The sequence below is a fragment of the Pelodiscus sinensis genome, chromosome 2, assembly GCF_052426305.1.
Source record: "Pelodiscus sinensis isolate ZL-2025 chromosome 2, ASM5242630v1, whole genome shotgun sequence".
Taxonomy (NCBI): Eukaryota; Metazoa; Chordata; order Testudines; family Trionychidae; genus Pelodiscus; species Pelodiscus sinensis.
In genome coordinates, this window is record NC_143053.1 from 74,794,789 (window position 1) to 74,809,200 (window position 14,412).

At 46.8% G+C, this 14,412-nt stretch overlaps 1 protein-coding gene across 2 annotated transcripts in view; it reads left to right on the forward strand.

Moving 5' to 3' along the window:
• Positions 1–6,452: 6,452 nt before the first annotated feature.
• The window catches only part of B4GALT6 (beta-1,4-galactosyltransferase 6), a 46,515-nt gene continuing 38,555 nt past the window's right edge, over positions 6,453–14,412 (forward strand). For both annotated transcript variants that reach the window (XM_014568775.4, XM_006113605.4), the window contains exon 1: positions 6,453–7,315. Coding sequence is in view for 1 of the 2 variants with exons in the window: in XM_006113605.4 (XP_006113667.3) it covers positions 7,201–7,315 (115 nt within the window). In the remaining variant the exon portion in view is untranslated. The remainder of the gene's footprint in view (positions 7,316–14,412) is intronic.

Genomic DNA, 14,412 nt, shown 5'->3' on the forward strand with positions numbered 1-14,412 from the left:
TATAAAACCAGTCCTAGACAAACAAACAAAAACAAACAAACAAAAAAACCCCCCTCTAATTTCAGTGTCACTTGAATTTTCAATCAGAAATAGACTTTTAGTCTACCTAGACTACTTGGAAGCAGTAATTCATCTATATTAGTGTTGGTTCAGCTCTGTATAGCAAAATTGGGCCTCAAAAAGCTTTCTTACTTACATAAAAAATAATGATAAAACAGCTGGTGGTCAGTGCTTATTATGTAATTATGGAAAATTCATAAAACAACTGATCTTCTCCTCTATACCAAGTGTTCTTTAACCTAGTAAAGCTAAGAAGAAAGTTCCTCTATTTGAAACTTTTCTATTATCTCTTGGGATTTAGTTTCTTTTGATGTTATACAAATTTCCAAGTTCGGAGATTTATTTATATTGTTGGTGACTGTTAGTCCAGCACGTTATTCAATAATCATCTTGGTTATCACCTACACTATCTGAGCACCTACATCACTATATTATTACAACAGCTCTCTGTTTTGTATACTTCCCCATACTTGAAATTAATCTAATATTAACATATCAGTATGCTATGCACAACATGGACTTTGTGTTTGGTCCTGAAGGTAATTTGTAAGAATTGTAGTAATTCTTAACTCTTGTGGGTGGAACATAGACAATCATGAATCAGGCTGGGAAAGACTTTCTCCTCATCCCACAAGTCCTGTTCTTGTCATGGATGGATAGTGCCAAGATGTGTTTGTAGCGGTATTCTAATGTTCTCCTTATATGTACATAACAAATAAAATGTTAAATGTCTACCAAAATACTGTTAAAATCAAAAGTAGTAAATCCTAAATATAGTGTGCAAATACCAACTAATACCAAAGAATAGTATAAACATGGTATCATATACAAATGAAACTTTACCAACTCCAAATTGTATAATATTAATAGGAGATTACATTAGATTTCTGATATATTAATAATATATCAGAAAGATCTATTTTCACTTAATGATGCAAAATTTGCTGGCAAGTTAGTATGGCCTTGTGTTATGCCCACCTGCAAGAAAAGTCATGTAAAAAATGGAATAATGTGTCTCTTACTGCTTTCCATTTAATTATTCTTTCTGTAACATAATACTATGAGCTGTAAAACTCACATAGATAGAAAGCATGATACAGTATCTATAGTTGTCATATATTTTTGTGATAAAACATTTATTCTGAAACACCCCAGCTACTCAGTACTAACAATATTCAGTATTAGTTAGAATAGCATTTAATATCTTAAGAAGTAGGGGGTCTGTGATTTTGGATCTGAGAGTGTTAAGTTCTCTCGTTGCTGTTGCCAGAAGATTCTAGTAGCCATGGAGTGCAGCATAATTAGGCTTGGACGGATTAGGTTTTTATTGTTAAATGCTGGTAAACTTCCATTTCACTGTACACGCATGAACGGATTAAAAATATTTATTAAGATTTACAGACAAGCAAAATAAAAAATGGTTGAGAACATATATTTAACAGATATTTTGACAATTTTTTATTTTAACTGTTATAAAATCATAACTTTTTGAATCTCTATATCTACTGTAATTGAGTAATTATTGCCTGTCCGGCCTAACTTACTGCAACTGTGAAAATGTAAATAGATTGAAGAAAAAATAAAAATAAACATTGATATTTTGCAGTGAAATAATAAAACATACAAACCTGTTTCTATCAAGCCTATGAAGAATAACTGAAGTTTCTGGATGGCTACAGAATTATGACTAATATAATATGTAGGAATTTTATTCTCATCATGTAACAATATTATGGGCCACTACTTTCTAGGGTAACCCCCTTTTTATTTTACTTTTATTTTTAACCCCAAATAGCTTACATAGAAAATTAAGGTATGTCATTAATAGGAATAATTTACCTAATTATCCACTGATTAACCAAATAAGTGTGATGTTTCTTAACACTTCTCATGGGGTTATTACTGTGCTCATTTTTAATATTATCATGTACATTTTTTTAATGAAAATAGTGAAAGGCAAGAAAATGGACCAGACTTTTCACCAGCTATTGTAGAAAATGATATTTTAGATCTTTCGCGAAAAATATTTTAGCTCTTTCACAAAAAAACAAACTGTACTATCTTCTGTTCTGAGGGAACACTTCTGTCTTTGTGGCAGCTACCAGAGTTGGGTACTCCACATCATTGTCCTAAAACAATTGTATCAGCGTGACATGAGCTTATTAAGATTTGAGCAATGCTTCTAAATACTAATTGTGCTGACTTTAAAACCTAACAAGGTTCAGGGACTATTTCAAACACTGCCAAAACAGTGCTAGTCTTTTGAGTGGAGAACAAGCTGGAAAAAATGCAAGTTTGTTCTCATTCCTTAAAGCACTCCAGGATTTCAGATGAAACATTTTAGCAAAACGGGACTGAACATACATGAAAACTGAACCCTATAGCTATCTCAGGTGCACCAGCCACACCTTGGCCAGGAGCTAGTCCTTTGGCACACACCAGTTCAGTTACAGCTCTTTCACAGGAATGTAGTGTGGTTGTGACCCAGTCACCTAATGGCTTGCTGGTAGCCAGCATGAGGTGCTTAAGCAAACAGGGAAAACAAGTGCCCAACCCAGTGGTGGGCTTGACACTTTTCATTTATTCACTTCACTAAAATAATGTGTAAAGGATAAACCACAAACATATGTGAAGTGTCATTAAGATGTACAAATATCTTGGCTAACTTGAGGGGACTGGCAAACAATTAACTAAACTCTAATGTAGACATGAACTTAGAGAAAGTTAGATTGCTTAATATAATCATTTTCAAACATTTCATCCACAGAACATTTGGTGGTGCTCTGGGGAGAATTCATAGGTCCACTAAATCAACTACCCTCATATCCAGCTGTTTCGACAGGTATAAGTACATTGCACCAATATCTGATAAAATGAAAAATAGACATTTCTAATATTTTTTCACATAAGAACATTCTACATTTGTCACATGTAAGAGGAGAACACACAATTGTAAATAAAAGTGGTGATGTCCATGATACAATATACAGCCCCTGTCTCTGTACCGTGTTGCAGTGGCAGTATGTCTGGTGAAAATGCTCTCTGACAACAGAAGAGAGTTCTCCCGTTGGCATAAAAGAATCATCTCCACGATGGCAGAAACTATGCTGGCAAGAAAAACTGTCCTACAGGTTGAACTTCTGAAATCTGGAGTTCTATGGTCCAGCAACATCTGTGGTCCTACCAGACCAAAGAGCCCTGACGGCCAGAAGTAGGGGCCGGCTGGGAGTCTGATGGCTGGCATCCTAGCTGGGCAGCTGCAGCCGGGAGCCTGTCACAGCTGGGCTGGTGGTAGGGAAACTGTTGGCAGCTGCAGCAGAGTTGATAGCAAGGGGTCCAGTGGCAGCCATGAAGCCAGCAGTGGCTGAGAAGCCCTGGCCAGGCTTGCAGCAGGGAGTCAGTGCTGGCCAGAGAGCCACTGCCAGGAGCCCTGGTCAGGGTTGGAAGGATGTAGCTGGGCTGGCAGCAGGGAGGTCCATGGGCAGGAGCTCTATCAAACTGGGACTAGAGCCTCATGGCCAGGGCTGGTGGCTTGGAATGGGCTGGCGACCCAGACGGAAGCCCAGAAGCAGGGGCTGGTGGCCAGTAGGGGAGCATTGTCCTACCTTGGTCTGGAAGACCCCCTGGTTTGAAGACTTCACTCAGGTCCCAAAGGTGCCAGGCGAGGAAGGTCCCACCCATGCTAACATAATGCTATGCACGTGAGTGCTGATATAAATGCAACTTATGCCACTTAGGGGAGTGGTTTCTTCACACCTCTGAGTGGCATAAATTATGTCAATACAGGCTGTATTTGTGGACGCAGCCTAATTAAATTATGGCCCGCATAGTGCAGAAGTGACAGAAAACATGTCCTGGGGTTCTGTTATAACCTACATGATGATACTGCAGCATTTGATTTATGGGTTTTTTTAAATCTAAAATGGAGCAAAGCAATGGGGCAGAAACATAGATTCATGTTGAATCTTGTCTCTGCACATGTGTTAAAAATACAGCCTCTTCCCGACTTACGAACTGGTTACGGACCAAGCAATTGGTCGTAACTTAGTTCGTTTGTAAGTCGGACCCCATTGAGTTACACGTGACTGCGCTGTTCGTAAGCACGGATCACGTTCGTAATTCGGGATCCACCATTTATTACAGCTTTGGTCATAACTGCGAACAGTTGTAAGTCAACCATTCGCACCTCGGGGACTAGCTGTAAGGTGGGCCTTAGTTACAAGGGCCTGGCGACTTCTAGAGAAGAGGTGTGTGGTAGTTACTGCGCATGCTCATTAGCGGTCTCTGAAATGGGATACAGGATTTCTCTTAAGGTCATACAGTTTACAGCAAAACATCCAACAACTGAGGTGAGTGAAGAAAAGATTATAAATAAAGAGAGATGGCATCTGGAGACAACCTGGCATACTAATATGGTAGAAGATCCCAGGATGATCAGAACAGCATCCCACAGCAGCCTGTGTTAGTTAGTATTCCGACTCCTGATGTAGTTGAAAACTGAAGAACTGGCCAGATATTGACTCTGAAACAGGAACTGCCGTTGGTTGCGAGGATCATCAGACTGCTTTGCCAAAGCAATTTTGAGAAATTTAGCGGGAACTGTGAAGCTACTATTCTCCAGTTGTGAGAACTGGTGCCACATATGTTCACTTCTGAAGACACACTACAGGAAGGGATACACTATCTCCATGACAAAATGGGAGGGGGATATGCAGGTATCTCTGTACAGAAATATACTGTGTACTGAAATGTTCATAACAATTGTATTGTGTGGGGAAAATACCAAGAGTTACCCCCTACTACGTAAGAAAAGTTTTTGTAAGTGTGCCTCATGGTGATTGCAGAAATTTATAGCTATTAAACTGGAGAATATGCCATGCAGGGTGGCGGTGGTTGTTGTTTTTGGAGTAACGTTTAACTGTATACATTTCTTACCTCCCCCATTCTTGCCTCAAAGTCCCGGACTTTGGCCTCTGACAAGTGACTGATGCCCCTCACATCCTCTCTCTGAGACGCTCTTAACACTCACATATCTTCCTGTTAAAAATAGTCCCTACTTATCATTGCCAGGCCCAACACTATGACTGCCAAAGGGCACCAGATGCCATTGCACTAGTTATACAGTCCTGGGTCACACCTAAGGGGAGAAACAGTGCAGTCCAAAGGACCCAGCCATGCTTCTTCACACACTGTCCACCCCAGCTCTGTCTCCCTGCCATGCCCCTTCTTCAACTATCCATTCTTACCTTAACCTTTCCCTAGCCCTTGACCTACACCTAATCTGTTTTCATCACCTCCTTCCGGAGAAATACAAGAACAGCCATACTGGGTCAGACCAAAGGTTGATCTAGTCCAGTATTCTACCTTTCAATAGTGGCCAAAGCCAGGTGCTCCAGAGGGAATTAACAAAACAAGTACTCATCAAATTATCCATCCCCCTGTCACCCATTCCCAGCTTCTGGCAAACAGAGGCTAGGAATATCATTTCTGACCATCTTGACTAATAGCCATTGATGGACCTCTCTCTGTGGATTTTTCAAGTTCTTTTATGAATCCTCTTATGGTTTTGGCCTTCACAACATCCCCTGGCAAAGAGTTCCACAGGTGGACTATGTGTTGTATGGGGAAAAATACTTCATTTTGTTTGTTTTAAACCCGCTGCCTATTAATTTCAATGGGTGATGCCTAGTTTTTGTGGTATGAGGAGTAAATAACATTTCCTTATTTACTTTCTCCCCACCAATCATGATATTATAGATCTTAATCATATTTCCTGGGTTGTCTCTTTTCCAATTTGAAAAGTCCCAGATTAATCTCTTCTCATAGGGAAGCCGTGCCATATCCCAAATATCTTTTGTTGCCCTTTTCTGAACTTTTTACAAATTTCAATATATCTCGTTTTGAGATGGGGCAACATCTGCACCCTTATGCAAGCTGTGGATGTGCCATGGATTAATAGAGAAGCAATATGATTTTTTGGGGTCTTTTTTTCCTTGCCCCTTCTGAGTCAGTCCCAGCATTCTGGTCACTTTTTTTTGATTGCTGCTGCACTTTGAATGGATTTTTTTGGCAGAACTAGCTACAAAGACTCTAAGATCTCATTCTCGAGGTGTAGCAACTAACTTGGACCCCGTCATTTATCCGTAGAGTTAGGGGTAAGTTTTCCCATGTGCATTACTTTGCATTTATTAGCATTGAATGTCATCTGCCATTTTGTTGCCCAGTCACGCAGCTTTGTGAGAAGACGCTCCGCCCAAGGAAAGAGTAGTCTAGCTATCCAGCCAATCAGGAAAGCGGAGTTTTTCCTCCCTTGTCCCCCATTGGACCCGAGCCCTCCACACCCACTCGGGCCGCACGATCTGTCTAGCGCTGCCGCGAGCCGCTGACAGTGTCAGACGAGACAGCTCGCGCGGCCTGAGTGGGCGGGCGCGCGCCCGCCGAAGTTCTGCAGTCAGTCGCCACGCAGAGGCTCGCGCACGCTCTCAACCGCCGCAGTAGCCGGGTCGCTGTGGGGCGGGGCGGCGGCTGCAGCGCGCTCCCCTTCCCACCCGCCGCCGCCTGCCCGGGGGGAAGGAGCGGCGGGGCGCGCAGGTGCCTTTGTCCCGTGGCGGCGATGCCCGTGAGAAGGGAGCAGGTGGCCGCGACTCCCGGCGGCGGGAGCAGCGGGAACAGGCACCGGCCCGCCCGGCAGCCGCGCCCGCCCCAGCACTAGGGTGTCCCGCCCAGCCTCGGGGGTCTGCCGCGGCCCGGATTAACGCCCCTTCCCCCCCCCCCCCCCCGCCGCGCCGCCCAGCTGTGTGAGGGGCCCGCCGCTCCCCGCCTCGCCTGCGCAGCCGGGAAGCGACCCCTTGGCGGGAGAGCCAGCCCCAGCGAGCCGCTCCCCCTTCCCTGCGCCTGTGCCGCGGCGAGAGCCCCCGCCCTTCCGTGCTGTCGCACCTGTGCCCGGCATCGCAGCCGCTCGCTCCCGGCTCCCCCTGCCAGGCACTCACCTCACCCCCCTCTTCGCCACTGCTGGCCTGAGGCCCTCTCCCTTATCTGGCCCCGCCGCGCGCTCCATGGGAGTCTGCCGCCGCCCTCTGCAACGCGCCGCCAGCTGCTGCTGCTGGGATTAGGAGGCAGCAGCCCCTGCCCAGGAGGAGGATGTCTCTGCTTGGGAAGGTGCTGCGGGTCTCCAATCGCTCCATCCTCGCCTTTATCTTCTTCTTCTCCTTCTCCTCATCGTGCCTCTACTTCATTTATGTGGCCCCTGGGATAGGTAAGCAGGGAACCTGCGCTTGGGCGGGCGGGTGAGGGTGGAGGGTGACATATCTCTTAACCTGCCACACTTCCCCAGCGTGAGGAATGTCTCTGAGAGGGAGGCCCAAGGGAAGGGTGCCTCTGATGTTGTTTTGGGGAGAGCTTTAAATAATTTTGGGGTTGTCTTAAACGCTTGTACACCGCAATGTCTATGCCTTCAGATTCATAATATGACATGGGGGAGATCGTACAGAGTAAGACCGGTACCACAAAAATGATATTGGTTGAAAGTAAATTTGGATCTAAAGCTAATGGACATTCTTCTCCAGGGATGATGAGAGCAGGATGAAAACTAGTTAGATACCCAGTAAACTTGTGGTGCACCTTCATTCAAGGATTTCAGATGCTTTGTAAACATGTCTATGCTTAAAATTTTGCAGCTGCTCTGCTGTAATGCTTCAGTGTAGACACTCTGTACTGTAGGTGCCAACTCCATGGGTGCTCCAGGGGAAAAATCAGTGGGTATTTAGCATCCAGTGGCAGCTGGCTCCCTCCTCTTACCCAGTGCCTTCCATCTACTGGTTGTTCTGCCACTCAACTCCACCCTCTCTTCTAGTGCCTCCCTCCTGCCATAATCAGCTAGGGCAGATTGGGATTTAAGCACCACCCAGGGCTAGGGGAAGCTGGCACCTGTGTTCTCTACAGGGATGAGAGGCATTCTCCCTATACTAATGAATTCACCTCCTTAGCAGTAGCTAAGTTGGTGGAATAACTTTTGCCATGGAGGATTAGGTTTAGGGATGTTAAGTAGCGATTAATTTGCTAGTCGAGTAGTCGATAAGCACGTCTGTGTTCTGCCTTTGAAATGTACAAGAGCCCCAGCTGGTAGTTAAAGTTGGAATGCTGCATGGAGCCCAGGGCCAGTGGGAAGTCCCCTGACTCTGGGCTCCATGCTACCATTTCTGCTTTGAAATGCACAAGAGCCCCAGCAGGGAACTCAGAGTCCTGGGCTGGCCCCAGGCTCCATGCTGTGCTTCCTCTTTGAAATGCACAAGAGCCCCCACTGGAGCTATTGTACATTTCAAAGCTGGCACGCCATGTGGAGCCCAGCTGGGGAGTCTCCAGCTGATCCTGGGCTCCCTAGGGTGCTGCTACTTTGAAATGCTGTGAGGAGCTTGAGACTGGGCTCCCCTCTGTATTCAATGTGGCAGTGTGCTTTTAAGTACCCCATTTTCCCTCCCCTTGCTGTCTATCTGATAGAGGCAGCAAGGAGGTGGGGGAGGGGAGAGGAGGAGACTATTTGACTAGTCCTTTACATCCCTAATTATGTTGGCTTAATTATGTTGCTCAGAGATGTGGATTTTTCACACCCTTGAATGATGTAACTATGTTGACCTGACTTTGACTTGTATGCAATGGCCACAGCAAGGTAACTACCTAACAATTGTGGAGTTTTTGGTATACTTCTTAACAGGGAAAAGTTTTAAGATGAAATTTCAAGGAATGTAACAAAGTGACTTTGCAGATGCTTTGGGAAGGTTCTGCCCTCTATAATGGGAAAAAGCCTGTAGGGTGCTTGTTTGAAAAATAATTGAGTGAGATGCAGTTGGCATCATTTGGTTGGATACGTCAGTATGTCATGTGGACTCCTTCATTCTTGCCTCACATACTTTATAGCACTGGCTGTTTTAACTATTATCTAATACAGGCAGTCCCCGGGTTACGTACAAGATAGGGACTGTAGGTTTGTTCTTAAGTTGAATTTGTATGTAAGTCGGAACTGGCGTCCAGATTCAGCGCTGCTGAAACTGATCAGCGGCTGATTCCAGGAAACCGGGGCAGAGCAGCTCTGCCCTGGGCTTCCTGGAATCAGCCGCTGATCAGTTTCAACAGCGGCTTAATTTGGATGCGTGGGGCAGAGCAGCTGGGGTGCAGCCGGGTCGGTCCAGTAGCGCCGAGCAGCTTTTCTCACCCCGGAAGACGCGGGCGGCGGGACTGCGGCGCATCTGGGCGTCCCGCCACTCCCGTCTTCCGGGGCGAGAAAAGCCCCGTTCGTAACTGCGGATCTGACGTAACTCTGGGACTGCCTGTAATCTAAAAGTCTTCTGGTAGAACATTGAAGACAATTGGAAACTAGCAAACTAGAAAAACAGCACATTAATTAGTATTTTTCTTTTCATCAGTTTTATCCAGAGTTCCATAGTTACTTAAGACTAGTATTTTTTTCCGATATTTTTTGTTCATTTAAATGGGACTTCAAAAATGGTACTAACATGTTTAAGATGCCGCTCCGTGACAGTAGAGAATAGGCCTCAGAAAAAGAAGTCTGCCATGGCTCTTGACTTACACCAGTCATTAAACACTGGGGAGCCATATTTACCATGTAAAATGTGTACCTAATTTAAGTGTCTACAGCAGGGAGCCAGAATTCCTTGGGCCTATTCTGTTCCTGGTTCTGTCATCTGCCACTAGGTTGTGATCCAGTAATGGGTCATGGAATGCTAGGCACTGTCACTTTGCTGTAGGGTGAGTAGTGGGTGTTGCTAAGGCAGGCTTCCTCCCTCTCCTAGCACCATGGACCACACTGTACCCCAAAAGTGGCCAGCGGTGGGTCTAGCTCCCAGGCAGGGGGCCACAGGGCTCCATGCACTGCCTTTCCCCAGAGTACTGTCTCTACACTCTCATTGGCTGCTACTGGCTGCTTCTAGAGCATAGCATGGTCTGAGGTGCCAGGACAGGCGGGAAGCCAGCCTTAGAATCCCCGCTGTTCTGCTGACTGAGAGTTGCTGGAGGTAAGCCTGTGCCCATCCCATCACCCCAATCTCCTGCCCCAGCCCTAAACCCCCTCCTGTGCTCAAACCCCTCATTCCTGGCCCCACTCTGGAGCCCACACTTGTCAAAAGATATAATTGTGTTGGATCATGGTCATCAACAATTTTCTTCAGCGAGGTCATGAGATAAAAAGTTTGAAAACCACTTCGTTAGGTGACTCAAGAATCTTCAGTTCTTGTGCCTCAGTTTCCTCGTCTACAAAATTGGGATGATACATATTTAGCTCAAATGTTAGCTGTGAGGATTATTTAGTTGCTGGTCTACACTGAAAAGTTACATCAGTGTATATGTCACGGCTGTGAAAAATCCACATCCCGAGAAGTGTAGTTAATCCAGCCTAATATCCTGTGTAGACAGTGCTAGCAAGATGGAAGAATTATTCTGTCAAAATAACTACCACTTCTCAGGGGAGCAAATTACCTGCAATGATTAAAGAACCACTCCTGTTACTGTAATAAGAGTCTACAGTGAAGCACTACAGTGGTGAAGCTGCAGTATTGCATCACAATTACTGTAGTGTGTGTGTGTGTGTGTGTGTGTGTGTGTGTGTGTGTGTGCGTGTGTGTGTGTGCTTGGGGATCTAACTTGGGGATCTAACTTGGGGATGTGAATTCCATTAGGCGGTAAGGTGCCTAAATGTTAGGAGTTGCAATGCTGTATCTGAGTCATCTTTGTTGGGTTAGCCCCACGCTATTTAACTTTGCTCATTCATCCAATGAGCCTTAAAAAAAAATTCACTACTGACATAAGTTGGATTTGAATGTGTGGAAAAACTATATATGGTTCTGCCTGTTAGGGATGTGAGTGAGTAGTTGACTAGTGGATTAACCCATAAACCTAAACTTATTGGTTAATCTAGTTGACTACTTGCATTCCCCCTCCTTTGCAGCCTCTGTATTAGAGGCAGTGGGTGGGGGAGCAGGAACCAGTGTGGCGGGGAGCCAGCTTAAAAGCCAGTTTCCCCCAGCACCGGCTCCACAGTGCCTCCTGCTCCCCCAATCTCCTGCATCTGCTAGAGGCAGCAGTGCATGGGACTGTTGTATCATGCAAGCAAGTTACTAACAAACTTCAACAGGACTTTATTTACCAAAAGTGAAACCTCTTTACAAAGCTGCTGCATCCCTCTGTAGCTATCACTCAGCCCCGGTTAAACTTCTCCCCCCTCCTGTTTCCTGTGCTTCCAGACTCCCAACAGCCAATGCTCCCAGTTCTAATAATTATAAGCAGCATCTAAACCACCACAGGGATGGTGGTGGGGAAGGGCAGAAGAGGCTGCCATGAAGCAGCCTCTGCCTGCGGTGAGCCCAGGCTGCCCCGCATCCCTCTGTTCAGCCTCCACAGACAGAGGCTGCTTTGGAACAGCCTTCTCTGTCCCTTCCTCCCCTCTCATGGACCGGTTCCCACCCGGCACCCCACACTGCTGCCTCTAAAACAGAGGCAGCAACGCAGGGTGGCAAAAGGGGCTCCCTGGGATTGGGTCCACATTGCGCTGGCTGCCAGCTCCGCCCCCGGGGACTATAGAATAGTTGACTAACCGCTAAGAATTCATGTTATTAGTCGACTATTCAATTAAACGATAACTAACATCCCTACTGCCTGTCTTCCCCTCCTCCCATCTGACCTACCATTGTAAGTCCTTTGAACCAGCCAGCATGCAAAAGCACTATAATTTTCAGTTAAATTTGCAGCTAAAGTTTGTGAGAGACTTTTATCCCCCAGCAAATTGTAAAAAAGCATGATTATGTATAGCTGTCTTTCAACACCTCATCTATGTTGCACTCAAACCAGTTCTCCTTGTCCTCCAGCTACTTTCTCTTCATCTAGCTACACAAACCATATATCTACCTAGGTGGTGAATAACCAATGGAAACTTTTGAAATCCAACTCCAACTGTGTATATTGGTTATTATTCAGTTAAACTATCTCTGTAAAACATTTTCCTGTAATGTTTAAGAAAATGTGTGAAGGAATGATCAATATTCATAGTTATTCTTCTGTCTGTACATTACAATAATAACACATGTATGGATCATCACAATGGAGCATTGCCGTGATGAGCTTCTTCTGGTTCATCAGAATGGAGCTCTTCTGCATCAAATCACAAGATATTCATCAGAGGGCAGCTCTGACATACCACAGAAATTTGTTATAGTGCAGCTGCTGTCTTTTTTCTGACCAGAAAGATATGAGGGTGTTGACAACAGGAAAGGAGGAGAGTTGGATGAAGTGGAAAAGGTTGGGTTGTGTATGGGGTGGTGATGTAATGAGGAGGACTAAATAGGGAAAGTTGGAGAAGATGACAGCATTTTTGCCTTCCCATGTTCCCTGGAAAAACTTAGCTTTCTCCAGGAGGAATTGAAGTTTAATAAACCTTCTCAGATTTTCAGTACAGGCAGTCCCCGACTTACGCGGATCCGACTTATGTCGGCTCCGCACTTACGAACGGGGCTTTCTCGCCCCGGAAGTCGGGGTGAGAAAGCCCCGTTCGTAAGCTGCTCCGGTGCCCCTGGTCTGCTGGAGACCGTCTCCAGCAGACCAGGGGCACCGGGCGGGTTCCCGCGCTTCTGAGGCTTTGCCAGAGCAAAGCCTCAGAGGCGCGGGGAACCGCCGCTGCTGCCGCTTCAGTCCGGGAGCCTGTGGTCTGCTGGGGACGGTCCCCAGCAGACCACAGGCACCCAGTTTGAAGTGGCAGCAGCGGCGGTTCCCCGCGCCTCTGAGGCTTTGCTCTGGCAAAGCCTCAGAGGCGCGGGACCCCCCCCCCCCCGGGGCTGCGGCTTCAGTCCGGGAGCCTGTGGTCTGCTGGGGACGGTCCCCAGCAGACCACAGGCACCCAGATTGAAGTGGCAGCAGCGGCGGTTCCCCGCGCCTCTGAGGCTTTGCTCTGGCAAAGCCTCAGAGGCGCGGGACCCCCCCGCGGCTGCGGCTTCAGTCCAGGAGCCTGTGGTCTGCTGGGGACCGTCCCCAGCAGACCACAGGCACCCAGATTGAAGCGGCAGCAGCGGCGGTTCCCTGGCAAAGCCTCAGAGGCGCGGGACCCCCCCGCGGCTGCGGCTTCAGTCCATGAGCCTGTGGTTTGCTGGGGACCGTCCCCAGCAGACCACAGGCTCCCGGACTGAAGCCGCAGCCGCGGCGGGGTCCCTCCCTCTGAGGCTTTGCCAGAGCAAAGCCTCAGAGGCTCTGCTCCCCGTGTCCCTGGTCTGCTGGGGAGGGGGGGGGCGCAGCTAGTGTGCCCCCCCCCCAGCAGACCAGGCTTTTGTTTTGGACTCTGGGGCAAAGCAGCTGGGGCGCTGCCGATTGGTCCTGCAGTGCCCGCTCTGGGCACTACTGGACCAACCCGGCAGCAACCCAGCTGCTCTGCCCCAGGTCCTGATTCAGCCGCTGCTGGTCAGTTTCAGCAGCAGCTGAATCAGGACGCCTGGGGCAGAGCAGATGGGGTGCTGCTAGGTTGGTCCAGTAGCACCCAGGAGCGGCACTACTGGAGCAACCCAGCAGCACCCCAGCTGCTCTGCCCCAGGCGTCCCCAAGTCAGCTGCTGCTGAAACTGACCAGCGCTGACTACAGGAAGCCCCGGCTTCCTGGAATCAGCTGCTGATCAGTTTCAGCAGCAGCTGACTTGGGGACGCCTGGGGTTCTTAAGTTGGTTCAGTATGTAAGTCAGAACTGGCGGTCAGTTTCAGCAGTGTCTGAATCTGGACGCCAGTTCCGACTTACATACAGATTCAACTTAAGAACAAACCTACAGTCCCTATCTTGTACGTAACCCGGGGACTGCCTGTATTAAATTCCCCTATAGCAAATCTTTTATGACTCACTAAAAGTGGGAGAATATTCCTCCATCACAAAACTCCTAGTAGTTAGAGTTGTACTGTAACTTTTCCCTGCTTCCTGCTCCTGCTAGTAGAGGCACTGGTAATAAAAATTGTCAAATTGAAGAGTCTGCAGGAACATGTCAATAATTTAATGCTTTAATATTAATATTTATATGTAATATAATGTTTTCCTCCTTGAAGAGTTAAATGGTCTCAATTAAAATTTGGAACAAAAGCAATGTTAGAATTTTCCTTGGATCAGAAATGATTTTTTCTGACCAACTTCTTAATTATAGGACCTGGGACCTGAGTGGAGGGAAGAGGTAAGGGAACGGGACAGACTTTGATCTAAAAATTCTTCAGAAATACAGTTATCTCCTGTGGTTTGCAACAGGGGAGTCCTGGAGTGAAGGAAAAATGGGAAAACCTGCAGATGCACAAATGTCGGAGTTCTGATTCTTAGACATTTATGGAC